The sequence below is a fragment of the Dermacentor silvarum genome, chromosome 1 (genome assembly GCF_013339745.2).
Source record: "Dermacentor silvarum isolate Dsil-2018 chromosome 1, BIME_Dsil_1.4, whole genome shotgun sequence".
Taxonomy (NCBI): domain Eukaryota; kingdom Metazoa; phylum Arthropoda; class Arachnida; order Ixodida; family Ixodidae; genus Dermacentor; species Dermacentor silvarum.
In genome coordinates this window covers 227,160,837-227,186,911 of record NC_051154.1, presented here as the reverse complement: position 1 = coordinate 227,186,911, position 26,075 = coordinate 227,160,837, and the positions used below count along the sequence as shown (strand labels likewise).

General features: G+C 48.4%; 1 protein-coding gene across 1 annotated transcript in view; it reads left to right on the top strand.

Moving 5' to 3' along the window:
* LOC119436857 (uncharacterized) overlaps positions 1–26,075 on the top strand; it is a 334,612-nt gene that overhangs the window by 76,737 nt on the left and 231,800 nt on the right. Inside the window, exon 2 of the mRNA XM_037703866.2 lies at positions 16,648–16,746. Within this exon, the coding sequence (XP_037559794.1) occupies positions 16,648–16,746 (99 nt within the window). The remainder of the gene's footprint in view (positions 1–16,647; positions 16,747–26,075) is intronic.

The following is a 26,075-nucleotide window of genomic DNA, read 5'->3' as shown; positions in this document are numbered from 1 at the left end:
ATCCAGCTTTTTGTTGCTTAATACGTGCTAATTAATGATTCTTTTTTTTTCTAAGCTTGAAAGAAAGCCCGCGAAACACGATCGGGCGGGACTTTTCGCGGGCTTTCCATTATTTCGTTGTTCTTGTTTGTTCCTTGTTGATTATTTTTCATAATATTAAATTAACGGTCGTCGGTTGCATGCTTCCCATAACACAAAAGAAATGAGAAATTTATTTGACAAGTACAGTTTTACTAAACATACCATTTATGTAAGCCAGCCATATAGAGGGTCGCCCGACCGATCGATGCCTTCCAGAGCAAGGCTATATATAAATACCGGCAAGGACGTCACTCCTAGTGCGTCACCAAGTGATCGATGTTTCGTATTGTTTGTTGCCTTCGTGCCCTTTTCGATGACTTCTTGGTAGTGTGATCTCGTTTGCATTGAATACTCTATTGGAATAGCATAAGCATATATTTGTTGCCGTAGGAGAATCCTCAAGCAGAAGTGGTCGTACTTTTGCGTATTCTGCCTCGAGATAACTTGAATAAAATAAAGGCTTAAGACCTTTTGCCCAGCTAGAAGCATTAACACTACCCTATATCTATAGGTGACAACCTCCTGGTATAGCCTTCGTGTTAGAAACATGATAATAGTCGCATCCCACATCATCATCGTTATCATTATCAGCCTACCTAAGTCCACTACAGGACGAAGACCTCTACCAGCGATCTCCAATTACTCCTGTCTTAATTGCGCTATAGCGGGTTCCAAGTTGTGCCTGCAAATTTCCTAATTTCATCAGCCCACCTAATTCTTTGCCGTGCTCAACTGCGCTTCCCTATAGCTTCCCTTGTCATCCATTCTGTAACTTTTATGGACCACCGGTTATCTGTCCTCACGCATAACATGGCTAGCCCAGCTCCGCTTTTTCCTCTTAATGTCAACCGTATCGGCTACCCCCCTTTTATCTGCATCCGCACCGCTGTCTACCAGATCTCTTGACGTTATACGCCTAACATTTTTCGATCCATCGCTCTTTGCGCGGTCCTTAACTTGTTCTCGGGCTTCTTTAGTAACCTCCAAGATTCTGCCCCATATGCTGGTACCGGCAGAATGCAATGATTGCGTGCACACTCTTCTTTTCGAGGATAGCGGTACATAGGCTGCCGGTCATGATTTGGTAATGGCTGCCGTATGCGCTCCAACGCATTGTTATTCTTCTGTATGTTTCCTACTCTATCTTATATACCCATCTACATACGTTACTCTAACTGTGGACATTCACACCGTCCCTTTTTGTTAACCTTCGTGCACATGGAATGGAGGTATACATGTGCAGCAACGCATACGGGTGTTTGAGAAACGAGAATCACCTCTTGTGATTGGCCTGCTCCGCTAGCTTATAGTGGCCATGGCGTTGCGCTGCTGAGCTCAAGGTCGCGGGTTTGATCCCAGCCACGGCGGCCGCATTTCGATGGGGCGAAATAAAGAGAAGGCAAGCTGCTCTAGCACTTAGATTTAGGCGCCTGCGTTTACCGAACCCCAGGTGATCAAAATTAGTCCGGAAACGCCAGAATTTAATTTATTTTTTATTTGTGCATTTGCCTGCGTGACCTAGGTGTCCACACGTGAAGAGAGTTAACATACATACACGACTGCGCATACGATTCGGTTTCAGCATTGCTCGTGTGGTGGCGCTGGCTGTCCAGTTGGCTTTATCTGGCCCATCGCCCAATCGTGCAGACCTCAGATCCGACGACCGGTGACGTGGGCTTCGTGGTTATGGCCTGCGGTGGTGAGAGAGAAACAGGAGGGCCCCTGGCGGCGTTGTGCGCGAGCTGCCCCGGCGCCGAGCGCGTTAGGTAACTAGTTTACCATTACAATGCGCGCAGTGGTCAGCCAGACCGGCCGCAGTGACGCCGTTTCACCCCGATGAATATGTGCCGGGGGAGGGGAGGTCTGCCGGCACTCCTTGGCACAGTTGCGCGCCGACCTTGCCGCAGTCGCGTAAACGTCCCCGCTTCGCGTCCTCCGTTGCGTCACCGCAGGCCTTGTCAAGGACGGCTGGGCGAACGAGAGGCTGACGTCAGTGCCTCGCAGTGTACGGCCAGCGGTCGATTCTCGCCGGGCACACGCATGGAGCAGTTAGTGGTTAGGCCTGCGCCTTCGGCGGCAGTGGGGGGATATGTCGCCGGGTCGAACAAGATTGCGCAGGTCGGCTTGCCATTCGTATACCTCCGTGATCGAGACTCGAGTTCTTCCGCTCGAAGTATTCATAACGCTGTGTTACGGTTTATGTTTAGTCTTAGTTACGCCATCTGATACCGTAGGACTTGGCTCCAGTTCCACCTGTATATGATCTTGTATGCATGGTCAGTCTTGGCGACCTTGTATGCTTCGACGAACTTCGATCGGTTTGTGCCGGTCAAGCAACGTGATTCCAGTCGATTGGCCGCGAGTTCCCGGTATAATGCGGGGGGAGTCGGGGGCTCTTGTGTATGGTGTTATACAACATTCGGTGTTTGCTTTCTTTTTTCAGTCCTTTCGACAACGATAACAAAAATAAAAATAAGAAGAACAGGGAAATCGCCGCCGATAGCGTAGCTCCGCCTCTTCTGGTGGAATTGATCGCCAGGGCGCATACCGTCGGATTTGCTAATCAACGAAGCTAAACTAATTACGTGTTTTGGTTTCTTTCACTTCGTGGCCCATGTTGCAATGGGTAAATTGAAGCCGCGCACGGCTGAAGTCATGGCTATTGGACAAATATCCTGAGAGTATAGCACTAATTTCGAGCGATGCGTGCCTAACATGTACTAAAAAAATACACCGATGTTCTACCTAATATTGTCTCGCAGTGCGTGGCTCTTTGAGAGCTTAATCTACTGGAAGAGGCCGATGTCCGCTATCTACCACAGATAATTTTAAATATATCTTTTATGGCTAAGGAAAGACAGAAAAAAGTGATGTAGTATTACACGATCACAGCAAGCGCAAACCTGTTCAGTTCGCATTTGCTTCGAAACTCTTAATTATAGGTGTCCCAAACAATGGCGTTTAGTCATGCTACATCGTAGCACAAAAAATTGTTCATTTCCTATATTTTTCTCTTTTTCGTCATGATGGGACGAAATGCGCGCCTATACTGTTTGCCTCGTCTCTCTTTTTTCGTGAAGGAACAAAATGCGCCCCTATACTGTTTGCGTCGTCTTACGCGTGTTTTGAACACACGGTTGCTTATGACAAAATTCGCCTAGCTTGCACAGGAGGCGCAGTGCTAAAGAGACAGCGGAGCTGATGGCCACCTATAGCTAGCTATAGGCCTATAGGCCACCTATAGCTATTGTATAGGCTTTTGGGCTAGGCTAAGCTCTACCAAGTCATCCCCAGCATTTTCCGGAATTTATTGAGTAATACTCGATTATCGATTAGCCATTGATTGGCTATTGCAAGGTATTAGCCACGTATATGGGCTAGGCTAAGCACTACCAAGTCATCCCCAGCATTTTCTGAAATTTATTGATTATTGATTGATTATCGATTGGCTATTGATTAGCTATTGCAAGGTATTGGCCACGTATTTGGGCTATAGGCTAAGCACTGCCAAGTCATCCCCAGCATTTTCCGCAATTTATTGATTATTGATCGATTATCGATTGGCTATTGATTGGCTATCGATTAGCTATCGATCACTGACTAAGCTTAAGTAGTCCCAACCATGCTTAGCTAGGTTTAGCCAGGCTCAGCTTCGCTAGTTCACAGGGGTATGTGCCATTGCGCTTGGACCCTTTCTGCACTACCACCAGGATCGGCCCATATTTTCTGTTTACGCGTCACGGATTTACGGCCGGCTTAAACAGCTCCGCTGTTAAAATCAAAAGCGTCACCATTCACACCTGCAGAATCAATATTTCATTTAACATTCTCGGGCTACTTCACACAGTTTTTCCTCTGACTATCTGGGCATGTAACCGTTTTTTTTTTTTTCGCCGACCTCGTCAATAAAAAAGTTGAATCGCCATCCCGGCCCTGCGAAAGTGGATGTCCAGCGGAGCTGTTAAAAACCACCAATAAAACTGCTGCTGGGGGGGGGGGGGGGTATGCAATGCTTTATTACTTTATAGAAATAGCAGTAATGGTAATTTAGAGTAATGGAAGTAATGGTAATTTTGGCAGCATACCGCCGCTGGTCGTATTGCCGTTTCTTTTTCCCTTTGCCGCTCCTCATATTCACGCTGCTCCTCGGGAGTCCTAACTATGCATTGCGTACACATAGCCGTGCTACAACAATTTTGGTTCTTTTATATCCGAAAGGCTAGAGCCGTCACTCCCCACGTCGCAAGCTGCCGTCGCCGTGGCAGGTTGTGCAGCAGTAATCTTTGCCGAGAGCGGCAAGTCTCCTCTAGAGATTACTTCATACGGCCCAGTCGCGCTGGCTAGTTGCATTGGGAACGTGATGGAACGAATGATCGTCGCCAGACTTGAATGGTACCTGGAACGCCATGAAGTTTATCCAGACGCAATGGCTGGCTTTCGACGTCACCGATGTACTTACGTTCAACATCAAAAGGCGTGTAAGCGATTATCTGTCGCCATGTTCCTCGACATCAAAGGAGCATATGACAATGTTCTTCATGAGGCTATATTAGAGGCTCTGGAAATGGTTGGCCTCGGTGGTCGACTTTATTGTTTTACACGCAGTTATTTACATATGCGGTCTCTATTTGTGAATACCAACGACGGCCCAACATCTCAACACTATACACGTCATGGAGTACCACAGGGTGCTCTGTTGAGCCCAACACTCTTCAACCTTGTGCTCATTGCTCTCGTAGAACGCCTACCAAATACGGTGATGTCAATATATGCGGATGACATATGCGTCTGGGCATCTGGCGTGACGCGTCCTCAAGTTCGTGCAAGGCTCCAAAAATCTGCGACGTTGATAACGACGTACCTTAGTGAACAAGGCCTCAAGATTTCCCCAGAAAAGTGTGCATTGGTCGCATTTAGCCAGAAACCAATGTCATCATACGCCATATCCATCGATGGACAAAATATCTCTTACGTCAGGACGCACAGGTTCTTAGGGGTAATCATCGATCGTGACCTCTGTTGGAGTCCCCATGTCACCTACCTAAAGAAGCGCCTGACAGCAATCTCTCATCGCTGTTTCTCGGGTATCTGAGGTACAGCTTGGCAGTGCTGACCAATACCTGTAGAACTAACATCCGTACAATCGAAAGTGCTCAGGCACAGGCACTTAGGGTCTGTCTAGGGTTGCCACGATGTACATCAACATCAGAAAGCATTGCAATTGCGCATGACTACCCAGCCAAGATTCACATTATTATGGAAGCGCTGAGAGCACACGTCAGGCACCTTGCTCGCGCCCCTTCCCACTATCTAGCCTCACTGCCAGAAGACCGACCACGCGCCTCTGTTTGTCAGACGATACTGCCTTGTCGTATATACCTTCCCTCAGGTTACACAGCTGTAACGAGAGTTTTGTTTCCTCCTTGGGGCTTGGCTCAGCCACAAGTTCGACTGACAGTGCCAGGAATTCGAACGAATGCTGCACTCTCATCACCAGCTCTCAGGCAACTTTCGCTGATCTTGCTGTACGAAAAATACAGTGATCATAACCATATATACACTGATGGTTCAACCACCATGGACGGTTCTGCAGGATCAGTGTTTTTTCCTGCGAAAGTCTCCACATTGAAGTTCAAGACGTCACACCAGACGACATCGACAGCCGCGGAGCTTGCTGCTCTTCGTAGCGCACTTCGGATAATTCGTGAAGAACAACCTAACCAATGGAGTGTTTTCAGTGACTCCAAGGCAGCTCTACATTGCTTGCTTTCCGCCTTACGCCGTGTACCCTACTAACAACAACGTGGCCTCGTCGAGCAAGGACACGACGTCACCTTTCAGTGGCTCCCTAGCCACTGTGGCGTAATGGACGATGAACGTGCCGATGAAGCTGCTGGATCTGCTCATGAAGACGGCGTGCAGGAGAGAGAGAGAATAAACATCTTTAATGTGTAAATGCAGCTTTGGAGAACCAATCCCGCTGTCAAGAACAGATGCAGCAGCGAAACTTCGAGTGCTTATAAACGATGCCACACAATCGTTGTGGAACACACCTAGTTTGCAGCACACACGTCTGCATCGACTGGACCCCTCTCTTCGACCTCCACCTGGACTATCCCGACTCGAAGCAACGGTACTTTGCCGATTGAGTAATGTGTCGCATTTACGAAGTCGTTTGCTTTCCGCATCGGATGGGAGGATATAGTGCTGCCTGTGACTACTGCTGCGACGAGGAAACTATCGAACACGTACTTTGTCATTGTCCCCGATACAGCGCACATAAACAGTCACTCGCGACCGCGCTGGCGCGTCTTGACGACCGGCCGCTTTCGGAGCAGACAGTCCTGGAACGCCGGCCTATACAGTCGTCACGCAAGTCAGTCAAGGCACTCTTGAAGGTTTTGCGATCGAGTGGACTTTCTGACAGACTGTAGTTCTCACGGATGTTTCCAACCTCCTCTATTTTTTATTCTTTTTTTTTCGTGACTGCCTTTTCTCTCCCCTATTCTTTCCGTCTTTCATTTACCCTTCCCCCAGTGCAGGGTAGCACACCAGAATCTTTTCGGGTTAACCTCCCTGCCTTTCCCAACCTTGTTTCTCTCTCTCTCTCTTTTACCGGGAAACGTTGCGGGGATCGCCACGTGCTTCGCATTGTTATCAGGAGCGCCTTATCATCAATTATGGGGTTCGGATGCTTGTTTTGTGCTTCTTATTTATTGAAACGAATTATGTTCTGTATGTTGTATGCGTGATTCCAAAGAATGTATGCACTCTTCGCTTCACTTTGCTGAGTGCTTGAAGCCTCCGCCTACAGGCCATGCACTGCTCCTGCCCTTTACGGCCGCCGGGATAGGCCCACATCTTTGCTCACGGACGCAGACACGAAAAATTCACCGATGATTACGATACTCCCTAATGTGAAGTTCGAGCGCAGCTGTATACGTGCTTTCATTTCGTGATATATTGGGTGGCGCGGACGATCTGTATCGTGCGACACGTTGCAAACGGAACGAAGTGTGGCGCGACTGATTCGCTAATCGGGAGTTCGCGAGAGGAAGCGCGTGGGTGACGTGTGGGCGCGATTCACAGCAGCCGCCGCAGACAACCTCCGCTCATGCAGCGCTTTGTTTCCATACTGACGACGCTCGCTACTCTGGCGCCATCTCGTAGCCATCGCCGCAAAGCCTCTCGTGCGCAGAACTACGCTTTTCTTCTCACGCTTTCGCCATCGTGGTTCCGCTGCACCCTCCTCCTCGCGCTCTCGCCGCTTTTTTCATCCCCCGCTGCGCTCCGCGTTCGCTCTCATTTTTCGCTGCGCTCGTTTGCTCGGTTACGCTGACGCTCGCAGCAGGAACGGTCGCCTAAGAGCTGCGCTCTAAAATGCCGACCACCGAGAGGCTAACACCTTCGCTGCATAATAGGAAACCATTAAAATTTTTCCGTGCGTGGCGGAAGCGAGCGCACGTGAAACGGGTTCCTCAAACACAGAAGCCAGGCGCTTTAGCAAGCTGCGCCACCAATGCACTGGGTGTGTGCCGCTCTTCAATGAACCTCTGTCACGGCAACTTGGGTCCCTGGGTATGTGCCATTGGGTATGCGGCCACCGAGAGGACTATTCTCGGCGTTCCCACGCACCGGCGCGCCATGCATTTCGGAGGCCACGCGCGGGCTTCGCGGCGGCGGCGCTAGATAGCGCACCGTTTCCAAGAGAAGCGCGAGGGAGGAGCCCGGCTGCAGTACGTGGCCCACGCGCATTGGTGCGCCGCCGGTGAAATCCCGGAGCCCACGCAAAGAACTTTGTGGTGCATGGAGAGCTGCTAGAAATCGGGAATTATCTTTACTTAATCAAGAAACGAGTAATTGCGTGTTGTCAATTCAGCAGCAAGTCATATACCCATAGTCAAGCAATATAAATACCTCGGTCTTTACATAAACGAAGGAAAGACTTACTGAAGCACCCACCGAGATAATCTGCAAATAAAGGGGAAGCGGAACGCAGCAATAAAGAAACATAGAGCACCGTGCCAGCGCTAACGTTCGCAAATGCCATTCTATGCTTAAAATCGGATATCTTGTCTGGGTTGGAAGTTAACCAAAGATCGGTAGGCCGGTTGGCTTTGGGAGCCCACGGTAAAAACAGAAATGAGGCAGTGCAGGGTGACATGGGTTGGGCCTCTTTTGAAGTCAGAGAAGCACAGAGCAAAATTAGTTTTGAAGAAATGCTCAGGAACATGGATGAAAATAAATGGGCGGCTAAAGTGCACAAGTATCTCTACATGAAAAGCGTGGACACAGAATGGAGGAAGAGGTCAAGGAAGTTGGCAACCAAGTACAGGGTAAGTGAAAGTTTAAATAGACAACCAGGAGTCATCAGAAAGAAAGTGAGAGAAATAGAGACCGTGAATTGGATGCAAGGAATGGAAACAAAAAGGACAATGGAGATTTACAAGAATGAGAAGAAAGAAATTAGAAGGGAAAATCTGTTCGATAACACAAAGGGCAGTCAGTGCCTTGCTATTTGAGGCTCGAGCCGGTTGCCTAAGGACCAAAACATATCGGAGCAAATATTCGGAACTAGATGAGGCATGTGTATGCTGCAGTAAAGATCCGAAGATCACCGTTACGGGCCTGGGTTTCGTTAATCTTCAACAGCGTCTGCTTGGAGCTCGAACCAGGTTGACCATCGTAGAGGGTCCGGCAGGGAAGACGAGGCGACGTAAAAACAAATAACACAAGTTTAATACATGGTTACGGGTGAGCGGTGCGCTCCAAAGAAAACATGCAAGAAACGTTCAGCGTGCATGCACCAGCGCGCTAGGGCAAAGCAAAAGTGTTCGCCACGTGGCTGCTTGCTGGCTTTCTTATATCCTCCACCATCCGGGCACCCTTCCCCTCTCTTGCCCCCGCTGCATGACAGGGCAAACCAGAGGAAGTAGTGAGGGTGGGTGACAGCAGTGAAGGTTGGTGGTCGTAGCGGGGTGAACGTCCCCAACGGGAGTGAGATGGTCGCAAGGCAGCACGGCAGGTTTCGCACATTCCTTGGACCCACGCGACGGACACGTCTGTTCATGTTGACGAGCGAGATCGTTAGGCACGCCGTTTCCCATGCGTTTGCACGTGGTCCGGGCATGGCCGCTCAAAGTGACTCAGCACTTCCTAATGGAATGCGAAGGGATTCACCCAGTGAGAACCGTAGGTAACGTACACCTTCCAGATGCGCTTGGGTTTAAAGTGGACGGAAGCACCAACCAGTCATCAGTCGAGATAAGCAAGAGACGTTTAGAATGCTGGTAGACAAAAAAATAAAAGCAGGGAAGAGAGTGATACGACCGGATCCCCTACAGTCATAGGTAGCCGTACAAGGTAGATTTTTAAGGGGGGGAGGAGAGAAGATTAATGAGGTGTATATGCAAAAATGCTAGATAAAAATATGCATAGCATACCTGATTACATCAAGCAGGCTAGGCGAATATTTGTCACCGCCCCGTTTCAAAGGGGATGCCATTAAGTCAGCATCAGCTTCTCCAAAGGGAAGCGCGATAGTGGAGTCTCGGCGCAGTACACGCCTCATACGTGACGCGCTTCGGCGGTGGCAATGCGTTGTGTCGCTACATTGCTTCAATGGTAATCACATTACCGTCCACAGTTATCGTGCTATGCGTTCTGCCGAAATTTTGCTCCGGTAACGTCGTTCTGCCGTGGAGTTCGCAAGTCGGATCATCCCACTTGGAACGAAATCTCAGGATGACACCAGTTTGGAGATATTAATTCCCGAACTTTGCGAAGAAATGCATGGGCGTTGCAGTTACTTTCTTAATAAGACGTCGTTTTGTGCATTGAAGCACAAAAGTAACTGGGACGCCAATACATTTCTCCGCAAAGTTCGGGAATTAATATCTCCAAACTGGTGTCATCCTGAAATTTCGTTCCAAGTGGGATGATCCGACTTGCGAACTCCACGGCTATAATTTGTAAATTGCAATATGGGCCATAAGGTAATTAGTTAACAACTTAATTAGTTAATTTTTGTTAATTAGTTGATTATGCATTTCCATTTTTTTCAAGTAATGTCCGCCTCAAGTAATGTCCGCCTTTTCAAGTAATGTCCGTCTGCAAGTAACTCATGGACTAGAATTGTGCCATCTGCCGCAGGCAACCTTTAAACATTGTTCAAAGTGTTCGTTGAAACACCCTGTATATATAGTTGTGTGAGTTCTATCAAGAGGCACTACTGTATATTCGCTACCCGCCGTGGTGGCTTAGTGGGCGTTGCGCTGCTAACCATGACGTCGATGGATCAAATCCCGCGGCCGCGGCGGCCGCATTTCGATTAGCGCTAAATGCAAAAACGCGCCTGTGTGCTGAGAATTGGGTGCACGTTAAAGATCCCCACGTGGTCATAATTATTCCTGAGTCTCCCGCAATACTCCGCGCCTCGTAATCATATGGTCGTTTTGGCACGCAAAACCCCAGCATTTAATGTTACTATATTCGCTAAGCTAATCCTTAGGACTTGTGCCACTGTCACGGCGCTGGCTGCTCTGCGGGAAGCTTTCATCTATATCTTTAAGCAGCCAGTCTGTGTCAGACTCGTGTGAAGCTCTATTTTCTCTAAAGTCGCCGTGCGCCAATGACCAGCTCGTCAATATGACACCAACTGCTTGAACACCAATGCCTGTGCGTTGCGACACAGCGCTACACTGCAATGTCGTCTCTCTAATAGCGTCGTAGTGCATAATTCACACGCTGGCTGCGCTGCTATAGTTCAGCACCCAGCAACTTCTCTGAGCGAATCCCGATACTTTATTCTATAAGAGTGACGGTTCGGCTGCTTGTGCTTTCTGTTGCGTGGCGCTCACAGCGTGCTATCGGAACCGACGCGAAGTAAAGCAGCATACACCTGTTCGCACTTGCGACCTATAATGTGCCAATTTGGCATCGTGCACCGTATTCGCGAACGTTGCCTATAGAAGGTACTTCTCGTGTAAAATCGTGTGGGTAGGATCGAGACTGTGCCCTGCGTGCAATGTGCGAGAGGACACAGCTTAGTCTACAATTGCAGCCTCTTAGCTCTCCAAAGGATGGCCGCACTAGATGTATGTACCTCAGGACACATTGATCTACGACATACAAGGACCACGGACTAGTGCCGCCTGTCCCGCGCTACGAATGCGCTTTTAATTGTTGTGTACGGCACTCGTCTCCACGAGATATACTGTAATACTATGTATTGTGTTGGTGCGCTTTAAGTGTGCATGTCCTGTGTGTATAATTTCATTTATCATCGCATTCACTTGGAGCAGCTTCTTCTTCTGTTCTTTTTTTTTTTTTTTTTTTTGAAGAAACTCTCTCTTCGAACATGTATTCGTCATATAGAACGTTCATCAGTGAATAACGACGGACGCACAATAGAAGCTTGTGATACTATAGAGGTGCACGCCTGTGCTTATAACTGTCGCCAGTATTTTGTTTGTATAGCCCCTTGTTGAAGCGTTTTCCTGTAATGCATTAAGTTTGCATTGCGGAATAATGGGAGTCTTTTCTCGAAGCGGACGAGTACTTACACGTGGAACGTTTGAACGCGCAGTTACAGTACTTGCATATTGAAGTTAGCAGTCATGCTCGCCATTATACGTGTGACGTTCTGGACCACTTGCAGCAAGTTCTGTGTGTACACGCCCGCTGATTAGATCTCTGAAGGCTGCGCTATACATGACTATCGCGACTCGATTCCTCAAACGTTCTTGGCTCGTGCAGAAACACCGGTTGCACGCAGCAAATGTGCTTCGTGGCTTTTCTCAGGACAACAGGACCAATTTGCTTTAACCGGCTGGGCTTGTTTGTGCCATTTCCACTGTGTGATCCACGTTATCTTTTCCCTTATTTAGAGTAGCATGCCAGGCCTGCCACCAGGCTATAGCCTCGATAGTGTTTCAATTGCAGCCAATACCTATGTTCAAGCGCTTGGACCGCTGTCTCCAGAAACATTGAATGCCCCACCGCGTAGCCCCGCTATAAGGAGCTTCTGGTTCAGCGTGCTGACTGCAGAAGCAGTCGCTATAGGTCGCCACTGAAGCGGGCGTATTTGAAGAACCGATTACTATATACCCCGGTCGCTCGAGGCGCACGGTTGTCGACGTAACTCTGTGCGCCGGATTGGCACCGTTATCCGTACCGGAAGTTACACTCGGTGCGGCCCCTCAATTCACAGCGTGAGAAAACTTCGTCAACCTGGGTGGCTATTCGGGATGTCCCGCGTGCGTTACCCTGGAACGTCAGAAATTTCGCGGGGCTAAAAATGGGGGGAGGGGGACCAGAAGGGCCGCGGACAATAAAACAAGCCGGGTCGCACGGTGCAACTGCGCGTCGTCGTTCGAACGAGAGAGGACGCGTACTCGTGTGGCGCGTCATACGGGAGCGACGCGTCGCCGCAGGACTGTCTCGCAACGCGGCGGGAGGCCGCGGGGAGGAAGGAAGGCCGAGAAACAGCGGTCCCGTTAAGACCCTTCGCCGCAAACGGCGGCCGAGAGACGAATACGGTTGCTCGCGCTCTTCGCTGAGCGGTGCGGCCCGTGCAGTGCACTTTCTTCTTGTTGCACCGAGCCGGCGCCCGCGGTCCCGCCGAGGAAAACCACCCAGCGGCGGTGGCGGCGCCGCAGAACTTTCTAGTGGGCCGCCGAAAAAGAGTCGTCTCCGCGGTGGCGAGGAAAACTCATTCCGCGATCTCCGGGTTTACGAGCAGCCAGCTGGAACGAGCAGCTCTCTCGCTGTATAGCTGCCGTCTATTCTGTTCTATTAGAACAGAAAACAAGAAAGGCGAAAGTCTGGTTAGGATGTCGGTGTGGGTGGGGAAAGGCTGCCTTGTTGGCGGTCGTTTTTTTTTTTTTTTTTTTTTTTTTTTTTTTTTTTTTTCGTCGACCGGTTTCCGCGCTCACACCGTCCGATCGCGTACGTCCTTATACGCACCACCGTTGCCTGGCGGACTCGTCGCGCCCTCCCGCCCTCCTTTGGCGATGCCGGGCACGTTCCCGTTGCGCTCTAGCGCAATATATTTCTTTTGTGCGTGTGCGTGCTCGCCTTGTCACACTAACCCGATGACTTATTTGTCTCCGTTTTCCAAGTCGGTGTTGGGCGGCCGGTCGCGATGCCGTACTGTTGGATTCCCGGACGTCGCGAAGCCAGCATTCAGGCTTGGCGCGAGGAGTGAGCGGCTTCCCGTGCGTTGGCCGGCGAAACCGTTATGCGGCTGTCGCGATTGGTCGCGTTGACTGAAACTTAAGGGTGCACTACGTCGCTGGACGAAAATTGCGCACATCAATTCTGGGCTGCATGCAAGAACGCCAGAAAGAAAAAAAAAAGAAGAAAAAAAAAAGAATAGGTCTTGTTTGCTTTGGCGCCATATCCCCTAAACTTTTGACCGCATGTGTACTATATAATACGTGAAGGCGAAGACAGGTGTACAACTAGAAGCGTATTTTAAAAGAACTAACGTCGAAATATTGAACTCCCTGTATTATATAGAAGTACACCATGATTATACTAAACATCCCAGCTTATCTTCTGCTGTGTGAATAGAGAAGTACCTTAAGCCAAAACAAGATGGTCCGGTGATGTATGACTGCGGAGAGATGGATAAAATTTCATTTCATAGCAGGCCTGTTCTCCGAAGCCTCGTTGTCTTGTGCACTTCACGAGGCGGGACGTGAGAAGGAGGAAGAGAACGAGTCAGACGTCTCGACGTCGTCTTCTTCTTCTGCCTTGTCCGGGTCACGCGCTGCTCCCTCGTCGTCTTCTTACGGGAGGGTCGCCATAGTGGCCAAGCGTTTCGATGCTTGTAAGCATAGTGTTAGCATGGACGTAGCGTTCCTGTAAGGTGGCATTCGGCTATATGTACAGTTCTGGGACCGTGTCTACATGAAACTCGATAATCTTTTTCTTCTTTTGACTTTTGTTTTTTTCTGCATGGTGGTTTTAATAGCAGAGAAGGAGACGCAACAGTGGACACATTGAACCACCTGCCAACTTTCATCGCTATTCGTATACAGAAAATTAGCAAATTTAGGCGAAACGAACCAGTAATGACTTGAAACCAGTAACCGGATGAAGGTATGGCGTGAGGTCATGAGGGGGGCAACAAACTATAAGCCTTGCACCGTTTTTTTTTTCTTTGGGGGGGGGGGGGACTTGTTAGAAAACATTTTGTAATTAAATAAGAGGTTATTTTTACGGCTCGCCATGCTATGCGTGCTTCGCCTGCTTGACTGAAAGAGTCGGAATGTTAGTGTTCCGACCCAGGGTCGGAGCTTCTCCTGAGCAGTGCCATAAAAGGTCCGGTGCCTGGCTTTCGCGGCAGTCGCCGTCGTGAACGACACATCCCCCCCCGCCCCCCCCCCCCCCCCAAAAAAAAAAAAAAACTTAATGAGGTATTGAAATGAAGCAAACTAGTATTGCTAACTGATAGCCGTGATTCTTTTCAGACAACTAAATAGGTATGAATGCGGTAATCGCAAGGAACAGGGGTAACCATGCAGAACAGTTCAGATATGCAATCGTAACTGTAGCTGTAAATTATACCGGGTGTATTTTAGACCATGCAGAACTTTTAAATATTGCCTGTGGCAGAAAGCATTATTCGGGTCATTGACCTGGATTACCCTAACAGGTGGACATTACTTGCACGAGAATCAAAATGCATAATTGTAAAAATTTACATAAAATTAACAAATTAGCTTTTCAAATTATTGCTTTACAGCACACATTGCAATTTACGAATTGTAGCCGGTGAGCTTGCAAGACGTATCCACTTGAAATGAATTTCCAGGAAGGCTCCTGCAGTTTAGAGATATTATTTCCCAAAGTGTGGAACGAAATACATGGGCGTTCCAGTTACTTTTGTGCTTCAATGTATAAAACAGCATTTTGTTAAAAAGGTGTAACAACAGTGCATCTTGACGGCGAGTTTGATGGCGCATATCTCCAAACTGGTGTCCTTCTGGAAATTCATTCCAAGTGGATACGCCTTGCAAACTCACCGGCTGCAATTCGTAAATTGCAATATTTGCCGTGAGGTAAATAATTCAACAGATAATTAGTGGATTTTTGTTGATTAGGTGAATGTGCGCTTATTTCTCGTGGATGTCCGCCTTCCATAATAATCCAGCTGAAGGACTAGAATTATGTTATCTGCAACAGGCTATTTTTAAAAATTCCATAAAACTTAAAAAGGATCACCCTGTATATCGAAACCCGTGCGATACTTGGAAGTCGTTCCAAATGGACATACCTCGCAAATTACATTACGTAAATTGCAATATGTGCCGTAACGTATTTAATTAAAAAAGTTAATTAGTGAATATGTGTGGATTAATCGATTTTGCATTTCGATTTTTCGTGCGAGTAATGTCTGCCGCTTCGAGTAATCCAGCTCGATGGCCAGAATTACACTATCCTGCCCCAGGCGATTTTAAAATTTTTGTATAGTTCAAGAAAGAAAAAAAAAACGCACCTAGATTCTTGGTACAAGCAAAATTGCCATACAGTTACGTAGAAATAGAAATGTATATCATTAGAATTCACGGTCCAACAAATCCAAAACGAGTGATGCGCAGTAAACACCGGGCGCGGGGGGAGTCCGTCCACATACCGATGCGCGGCTCGTCAGCGACCCTCGACGTCGGCGGCGGCGGACTTCCACGTATAGGCTGGCGGTGTTTGGTGTCGGGACGTGATGTTGGGCGGCGTTGTTCGCCCGTATGTATAGTTGCTCGGCGTTCATTAGCAGCATTTATCGTCCCCCGAAGCAGACTGCTCAAGTGTCGGATCGGCTCGATTTTATAAACTTCTCGAGGCGTATACGTCGGCATTCACTTCTATATAGCCGTCTCGACGCGCCACACGAAGCGCGCACGTGTACACACTGGTTGCCGCCGTGGTTCAGATTCTACTGGCGGTAACCTTCACTGGAGAACGATCCATTTAACCACGCGCAGAACAGCAGTCACGGACGAGCACGGCGATGGTTAACGGATAACTGAAAGCCGGGTTGTATAGCTCTGTCGACGGTCGACTCTGAACCGTATATGTACTATATAGCTCCTCATCCTCTGCGCCTGTTGTTTTGTGTGGTGTCGAAGCGAGCTTGTTTAATATTCACATATTTACTGCGGCATATTTAAGTGGGGTATGCGGGCTTCGCATTGTCTGTCGCGACATCGTTTTGCTGAGCGCGTAGCCGCGCGCTTCTTGTCTGCGTTTGCCGGAGCTTTTGCACTGTTCGAGTGTGGCTTCTCTATAGTTTTGACGTTGCTAGAACGAGCGTCATGTCATTAGACAGTTTTAGGTTTTGCACATCCAAAGTTAGGGGACGTAAACCGCCGGCCACACAAAGGAACGCAAAAGGAGTACAAAAAGAACGCGAGCAGGGCGTGGAGCTTTGGATACTCGGAGATGGTTGGGGGTGCTGTTTCTAAAGCTGCCTATTAAGTGGGACAGGAAAAAGAAGAAGAAAAAACATGAAACTTTCATTCACGTTTCGTGACTTGCGTCTGTGTTTTCTCTTTCATGCAGCACTACACCCAGCTGAAGACACGAAACGATGCCACCGTGAGCCCAAGGCTTTGGACGTCCTATAGCTCCGTCGGAGATCATCCGCTATGGGACAACAAGGTAGGGTGCCTCGAAACATCTGTCGCAGAAACTCTGGCTGGAAGCTACTGAGAAGTGAACGTTTCGATTGTATGAGTGATGGCATGGCCTCGGAGATCGAGCAGCGCGTGCGCCGCTCGATCTCGGAGGCCATAGTGAGGAAGGCCTAAATTTCAGGCGCGCCGCGCACGGAGCAGGGATTATTATTATTTAAAAAAATTTGTGTGGCATTCGTCGAAGTGGCCACATGGTCATGGGCCACATCTTTGAAGGTCAACATCAACGAAATGTTGGGCCGCCCGAAAAGGCGATATATAGAGCAGCCTGTGTGCAAAAAAAAAAAAAAAAAAAAAAAAAGACTTTTTAAACACGAGTGGATACGTCACAAAAAGCTCGGAAAAATAGATGGTCTTGATAGCGAAAGTTATAAAAAAAAATCAGGGGCGATTTAGCGGTAACTGCGAGAGAAATGCGTTAGCACTACGTCGCACACCTCTGAGGTCCCGGATCCATGATTTAAGACTCGTTCAGTGCAAAGCGTCGTTCAGGAGATCAGTCGACACACGTCCAGCCTCTTTTTCGTTTGGAGTAGCGAAGGGCAACTGACGCTGGTCCGGAGCAGACCACTGTCAGTTGCACTATATATATATATATATATATATATATATATATATATATATATATATATATATATATATGTATATGTCACTGGAGTGTCAAGGAGACTGGCTTCCACGTTTCTCGCATTGGGGAGAAGAAGGTTCACAGGCGCGCGGGTTATGAAGACATCGCAGAAGTTGTGCTGTGTAACAGAAATGGTCCAGCTGAAGTGAACATCAATGTTGTGCTTGTTGAGGAGGATGTTGCACTGCTGAAGGCCGCAGGTTGAATGGGAAAAGGTTGTGCACTAGTCATGGTTATGTTCCCCTCACCCCACCTCCCTTTTCTAGAAAGTGTGACAGAAGTCTGTCATAATTAAGAGTCTGTGCCCAAGTTTATCTTGATGTTACTGTGTTCTATGTTCGAGGCGCAGGCATGCATTCTGTGTGCGTTTTGATTGTACCCCCCTCCACCTCTCCTTCTTTTTATTAACACGAAATACTCCAGTTACTGTAGGCCTGATAAAGCTTCTGCTGGCTGCCTATAGATGAAACAAGAAAGTGTTCATATCTTTAATTATAAGTTCACTGTTATTAATTTTTGTTGGTAATTAAGCGAAATAATTTGGACGTGATACCCTTGTCAGCATTGTGAGTGAACACTGTCGATGGTGTTATAATGGATGTGCATACTCTTTCACCTATGTAGTGCATCCAGAATAAGCACCTTACATATACTTACCATTCATAAATAGTTTTCAGATTGTGATTGTGGATTTCAGGCAATCTTGATTTTTCATGACTATTTGAGATGACAATTGGCTCGACCACTTCTGTCTTTTTTTTCTGTTTTGTGTACAGCCATGAAAATACCTTTACTGCAGAAAACAATGTTTCAGCATCTTCTGAAGGCTTCAATGAGAGAGTGAAGTTTTAATAAAAGTATTGAAAACCATTTATCTTTCAAATAGCAGCCTGCAGACAGTGTCGACATGCTAGTTGCGAAATAGCCAGTCCTTAATTTGGTTGTATTTTTCAAGCGCAGTCTGTTGGCACATGATCTGTTAGCTCTGTAAACAACGACAGTTATATATATATATATATATATATATATATATATATATATATATATATATATTCACGCTCTTCTAAGCTCTCCCTACTCCTCTACCTCTACCACGTGACCGGCTTCTCACACATACACTTTTTTTCCACTTTGACACTCCTAATGCTTACGCATTGAAAAGTGACGCCATTACCGTTTGCCGGAAATGATGGGATACCATGAACGCCGAGAACCATCGCGACGCCTGGGCATGACCTCGGTGATCTGGCAGCGCCCGCAGCGCGTTGAAGCTCTCGGATGCCATCTTCTGGAATCTCGGAGGCTAAGTCCTAGAAATATCTGAGGTCATATTTTGGAACCACTAGCCACCAGTTGCTACGTCATCCACTAAAGTACCATTTAAAGGTTCGGAATTAAAAAAAGAAAACTTGGAGGACGCTTAACCTTTGCCTTTAAGAGTAGAACGCGATAGCGTTATCGGGACCGTTTCGCATCGCATCGTTCGCATACGGCAAGTAGGCTTCATTCACTGCAACACTGAACGTGGGAAAGCCAGCTTACAAAGACCAAGCTTACACCGATCCCCTTAAAGTCGGCTTCACTTTTAAACTGAAATGCATTGCTGGAAAGACGTTTTTTCAGGGGCAATATAAGTGGTCTTATATTAAAATGTGAAGGCCCTAGCACCTTTTTTATTATTTTGTTAATTGTTTGCTATTGCCCCGACGCGCGCAGGTCTGGTAGAAATGTTTCAGCTTTCTCGTAGCAGAATTAGGTTTTCTCGCACATTCAAATTACAATCCCACGGCGAATCCGACGCCGAATGGTAAAGTCGTACTTTACCATTTTTCTGACGGATTTCACTGTGAGAAATTCAATTTTTGTTCACCAAAACCTTGCACCACGTGGAGGGCCTGTGCGGTCGATGTGGTTGGATCATTTTCTCCGCCACCCGCGATCACACGCCGGTTGCCGACGCCGGATTTTCTGCGACATGGGGCCCTAAACGCTATCGCGTTCAAATAGCCGTTTACCAGCCCTGCATCTTTCTCAAGATTGCTTCGATAGCATATAGTACCTCGATTATAACCAATTTAGCCCAAATAAAGTTTTCATTGCAGTTGCCCTCTAAGCGCAACCTTCGTTACTCTATTTAACACACCGGTGTTCTCAACGTTGCAGCCTGACGGATAATATCTACTACCTGTTATATTACTTGCGATACTGATTGAGATACGCAGGAAGTATCTAGAACCCTGGTTTTGATAAATAAGAAACAAATAGCGCGGTAACGCTGCCTATATGTATAGCGTCAACTTGCAGTGATGAATAAGTGTCACATGTACAGGACGACGGTGGCAGAATGCATAACTTCATTGCACCAGCATGCCGCTTACACCGCATGCTTGAACGAAGTATTTGCTGTGATTGTGATGTCATCATCAGTGACTCGAAGACTGCTATCCGGAACTTCAGTAGCGGCTACATTACAAACCTCGCGCACTCTCTACTAGTCGCTCACCCGCCGAAAAACTACATCGCTCTCATCTGGACTCCAGCACATCAAGGACTACCAGGCAACGAAATGGCTCATGCCGCTGCTCGAGGATTCACGGACCGAGTGGACGGAAATGTGGGCCTTACCCCAGAAGCCAATGACTCCCAAAAACAGACCAATAAAGACGCACTCATCACATTCCATGAAATTTGCACACATTACAAACACCAACGCCTCACGTATCCACCTCTCTCTGTGTCGAGCACGCGCCAGAGAGAAATATTGTGGCGCCAACTACAAACTCGCACTTTTCTTACCCCACGCACTTTGCACTTATTCTTTCCCGACACATGCCCGACACCCAAGTGTCGCTTCTGCCCTGTCCAAACAGCAGATCTCTCCCATATAATGTGGAAATGCCCCATCAAATATACCCCCCCCCCCCCCCCCGCAACCTCAAACCATTAATTAGTAGCGAGGAGCTGTGGGAGACTGCCCAGCGCAGCTCCGATCCCACCCTGCAGGACCGAGTCCTGAGGTGGGCTGAGGAGGTAGCGGAGGCCTACCACGACTGGTAGGCGGACGTCTGGCAGCACAAGGTGCTAAGACTGGAGCACACAGGCCTCCCTCTCTCCCCCCCGGCCCCTCCCCTTTCTTAAAAAGGGAAATAAAAGTTCATTCATTCATCATTTGCTCTGAAATTACAACTTTTGCAACATTCTCGTCGTGGGTACGTGCTTTGCTGGTACCGCTGCTGAATGGTTCACGAAAATAAAATAAAACAAACTACATGTCCGATAACGGGATCAAACCTCGATCTCCCAGCGAAACAGCCCGATGCTCTAACCATTAGGCCATAATCGCTTCTTTCTCTCTCTCTCTCTCTCCTTTAGTGATCGCACGCGTACTTCTTTCGTCGAAACGTCAAGTAGCTCTTTGAGACGATTGGCGTGCGCGCAACGCCGTCCAGTACGGGCGAGAACACGTGTGGCCGAAAACACGTGTTCGCGAACGCACGCGCCAGCCAGTTTCCAATAGGCCAGAGACGCAGGTATATGAAACGGGAAAGAAAATCGTCGACGTCGCCCCTGTATTAGCCGTCGCACTTTTTTCCTGCCATGCACCTGTCCTCACCATTCTAGCCCCGACAAACGTATATGCGTCCTCCTGATGTCACTGCGTTGACATCTCGCAGTGCGCGTGAACTGATGTTTATGCACTTCGGCACAAGCTTGTGAACGGTGTAGTGCATGAACGTAAACATTACGTACATGACATTAAGGTTGGGACCTGCGAGGTGCACAAAGACAGACATTAAACGAGATTACACATATTGCGTAGGATGGCAACAACGGCACTTGTACTTATGGCATTTAGTTCCCGTTTTAGATTTCCGTCTGTCTGCTGTATCGCGGTGAAACGGTGTAACGGTTATACCTATAGGCGGAAACTTGTAGTAATGTCGGCGCGAAGTGGTGAATCCAAAAGCCACGGAGCGCTTTATGCTGAAGGCTAAAACGAAATGGGGTGAATTCGTTTGTCCTTTACCCGAAGATTTGACGGCGGATATCTAAGCCTTCTTGGTTCGTCACTGTAGTTCTATACCCCTGAAATATATTGTGCTTGCAGTCCTGCAGCCGGCCCTTAATAAGATGACGCGTTTATAGGTCAACCGACTTATATATCTTCACGACTGTTGTCCTCGACCTTTTAGTGCCGTTTGGGCAAATAACATGAGATTTCGTTGGGCTTGTTGATGGCTCATCTTATAGTCGTGTATACGACGGAAGAAGGTCGACGAAAAAAAAGGAAGAAAAACCACGCAACACACCGACGTGTTCATCCGGTTGCGTCGTTTGTCCGCGTGCACTCTGCGAAAGCGAAGAGCAAAGCGGATTCAATTTACGCAGTCGTGACTGTTTCTATTAACCTTAAGAAGAAGTAGGAGGCGTTTATAACCTAAAAACGTGAATGGCCTACGAATAAAGTGCGCCACTGAGTTTCGCAGTGGTATACCTTGAGATCCTGCGTGGCACCATATACGTCCTTTAATTTCACGTACGTATACAGAAGCGAAGGTGCGCCAGTCCCCAGTTGACGTTACCTGCGCTTTTTTTTTCCCCCCCGACGCGTTCGTGCGTATATATCCCGTCTGGCGATTTCCGGCTGGACGCAACGCAGTTGTGCCCATCGCTGACTGCCGATGCTCAATCGCTTGCTGCGTGCCCCGTGCGTTTGTGCGCACGTGGTACCGACTGCAGCAGTCGGCCGTCGTGTGTGCGTGCCCGGCCTTTTGTCGAGTATAGCGGCTCGGCAGGTCCGGTCACCTTCATTGTGCGCTGCTGTTTTTTCGACGCCCTTCCTGCCCATGGCTGACGGCCTGCTCTGCATGATCCTCGCAGCCGCCGCCTTTTCCGCTGTACAGTCCGCACGCATCTGCGGCCGCGGTATATATATATATATATATATATATATATATATATATATATATATATATATATATATATATACACTCTCTCGGACGCGCGCGCTGGCGAAGCTTCACTGTTCAGTTGTGCTGAGGAGCAGCTAATAACGGATGTTTGAAGGTATAGTTTGGCGATGTCGCATACTCGTGGAATGCGTCGTCCTTCTTTGACGGTTTTCGCAGTCCAGAAAAGCGCAGTTAGGTCTGCCTATCCCGTATACGTGACTGTATACGCTACCTTTTAAAAGCAGTCCGATTAGCTTCTGCGCCGTTGAAATTTAAGCACTGCATATAAATTTAGTCACTGTATGGAAGCATATATATATATATATATATATATATATATATATATACTTATGGAGGAATATGGCTACTTTTGCAGCGTCGCGACTTGGCTCCCTTACGAAAACATTGCGGTATCCCCGCAGAAAAGGCTGTTGACAAAAGCGTCGGTTCCTGACGGGAAGTGACATCCTGCCACGACGTTCATCCCGTCCGCATGCTTGCAAGGCAACGCGAGCGCAACGACCCGCGTGAGTCGCACTCTTCCCGGTCGTTGGCCGAAAGCGACGTTGCCCACTATTTGGCAGACGTCACGAAGGCAAGAAGAACTGGGCATTAATTCGAGGGGAATGGGATTCGTCGAGCGGCGCGCAGATACGTACGTATATTGGCGGACTCTACAGGGCCGACCGCGGCCGCATCTCGCCTCCTTTGGAGCGCCGGCTATTTGATCGAAAATCGAAGCCGCGCGCTTGCATTTAGGTCATTCGCGCCACGCCGCGCAGACCGCATCACGACGCCGGCGCGCTGCGTTTGATTACCACAAAGGCAAATTACTGCCACGCATGTATGTATATTATATATTCGTGTATATATGTGTGCATGTGAGCGCCGTGGCGGGCGACGACGACGACGCCCCGCGCAGCGCGCCGCCAACGCGGCGTAACAGGCGGCATCGGGAAACCGGGCAGGCGCAGCGCGCGGTTGCGTGTTTATTGTTATTGCGCGGGGACCCCCATTGTTGCCCGGGTCCGCGTTGTGTCGATTGGTGCTCCCGTTGTCCCGCGATGGCCGCGGCGTCCCGCAGTAATGGCCACGACGAGGGGCGTCGTCTCTATGGTATATACGGCCGCGCGCGATGTCCTTTTGCGCGCACTGTCGAAGCGCCGATGAGGAAGAGCGTGAGCTGCGCGCCGCTGTGCGTGGTGGTGGCGGTGGTGGTCCACGGTGGCGCAGTCGGCGAGCGCTCCTTTATGTCGCCAACGCTCGCGTCCTCGCGCGTTCATCGTCCGTCCGTCCGTCCGTCTGTGTGTACGTGCGTACACACGTGGGCCGGCCCCGTGACGACCCGGGCGGTGTATATATGCATGCGGGTCCTTTTGTAGCGCGCGCGTCGCTTGTCTCGCGTTGAATTGGTCGGTGGGCGCCGCTATATGTAAGCGTCCTTTGTATCGCGTGTGGCACCGTTGTTGTGGTGTTTCCTCTCCTCCCTCCCCGTTCGATTTTATCTGGGGTGTTGACCAGTGGCGCCGGGCAACGTTTTTTTGTTGCATTTCTGGGCGGTCTCGGAGTTCTATCTCCTTTATACGCTGCGTCGCTTGGCGCCCACACTGCGCGCTGTATAGGTGACGATATATAGGCCTGGCTGGGCTGACTTATAGACCACCTCGCAACACGTATAGGTGCGCCGCCGATGACGCGGATGCTCGAATTGGAAAGTGCCAGATAAATGTGTATTTGTATGATTTAGAGCACTATAACTCTTTCAAGTTCGTGTACGGCGTGTATACCGCCGAGTAGATTGCGAGAGCGGAGCGATTTACGTTTTTTTTATTGCGAGCACGCTCTTTGTAGATTGTATACGAGCCGAATATTAAGTACGTGTAGAACCAGGGCCGTTGTATAATATAATCTGTGGCATATATAACCCTTATTTGGCAGACCTTATGTATAGCTAAAGCTTACATTCACAGCTTGTGTTATTTGTTGCTATGTTCGATACTGTCTGGCTTCCTGGCCTATAGAGTTGCACGTACATGCTTATCTGAATAAAGGGCCTGCGTTAACAATAGACGTCGTTTGTTGAAGTGATATCTTAATTAAATAATTAATAATTTTTTATCCCATGGGAAGTGTTCCGAGGCTTCTCATAGCACTGCGGCAGTAACTTCGGTGCGTTCCTCATGCTCACGCTGGCCGAAATACCGGTGTAGCTGAGCTTGTACATAAAATCAGGTCAAAAGAAACATGTGCTCAGCCATTTTGTAAGTGCGTGTGCGTAGCACAAGACCCGACTTTTCTTTCTTTCTCTCTTCTTTTTTTTTTTAATGCCGGTCTTCGACGCTTTCTATCTCCCTTTCTCGAAAAGTAATTAAGAAAAGACGTTGAGGAATTGTCCTCAATTTTTTGCATGACCGCGTTTGCAACGTTCACACTTGCTACCCACAGCATGCCTTATTGCGCCCGAAAACTGACTCTCTTTATTATGTTTCGTGTGCTGATGTATCATTCAAAGAAAGCGCTGTGTATTTTCGTTTTGATTTACGTTAATGGTCCTCAATTAATCAATGTGTATACCTCCTAAGCGCCAGTCACCCGGCGTTTGGAGGGAGGTCGTTCTGGCGAAGCGAAGCTCATAGACGCGATGGAACGGCTTTTTGGCCATCGCCTCGGCAATATATTGATGTGACCTCGCAATAGGCGCGCTCTTGCCATCTGCTTTTCTTTTTTTCTCCGCTCGCGCGACGTGCTGCGTGCAGCCAGCTGCTACTCATCTTTGTGTCGACATGCTCTCTCTCGCCTTCGTATACGCATTTGTTCAATCCGAGCTGCTAATGCGCCCAGCCAGTCTCCAATAGGCGTCTTTAGAGAAGCGCACCCGCTACTGTAGCCTTGTCCCTAATTTGTTGCGATTCTCTCCTGTCACAAATCGCGCGCACAAGAGAACGGCCGCATCGCCTATAGACTCATGCAAGGCCCGTTGATGCCTTTATACTGGCGTGTTTTTCCATCTTTCCCTTCTTTTTTATTTTATTTTTTATTTTTACATCTTGTAGGGTGGCACCTCTGGAGCCGAATTACTCATCCAGCGGCGAAGTTTCTCTGTCTATGCTTTTTATAAATCCTCTCCTGCCACAGCCTCAAAGAAAAGTCGAGACGTTCGTGACTGTGAAACTCGTAGGTGCGGCTGTATATAGAGGAGGCTATTAACGGCAACTTTGGACGGTATTACGTCTCTGCTGCAATTACATTTCTTGGCACGAATTTATTAATTAAAAAAAATCTGAATCGCTGTCATAGGAATTGTTGGTGCGCAGTTCCCTACTGTGGTCGAGAGGCAGTATCGTCGAACTCAGGTGGACTATGTTCATGGGATATGTCAAGCTATGCCGCTTCGCCACTCTCGCTCAATATATATTAGACCAGTGAGCGATCGAGAATGACAAAATACGAAGGGCGCTTGCTCAGGATGTTACAGCACATTGATCTGACGCTAACGCGTTCGCGCGGCTAACACTGCAGTGAGGTCTGACGACGTCTATATGAATTTAGATTATATAAGCATGCCGTCACGAGCTCGATGCTATAAGCGACCATTAAGCTATATATCTTCCCCGCGACCCACAACTTGCCGTTTTCAGTACCATGCGATGTTGGGCTATAGTTGGTTCACGCTTAAAATTTTTCCACCGCACCTTCTGATGGCCATTCTGGTGC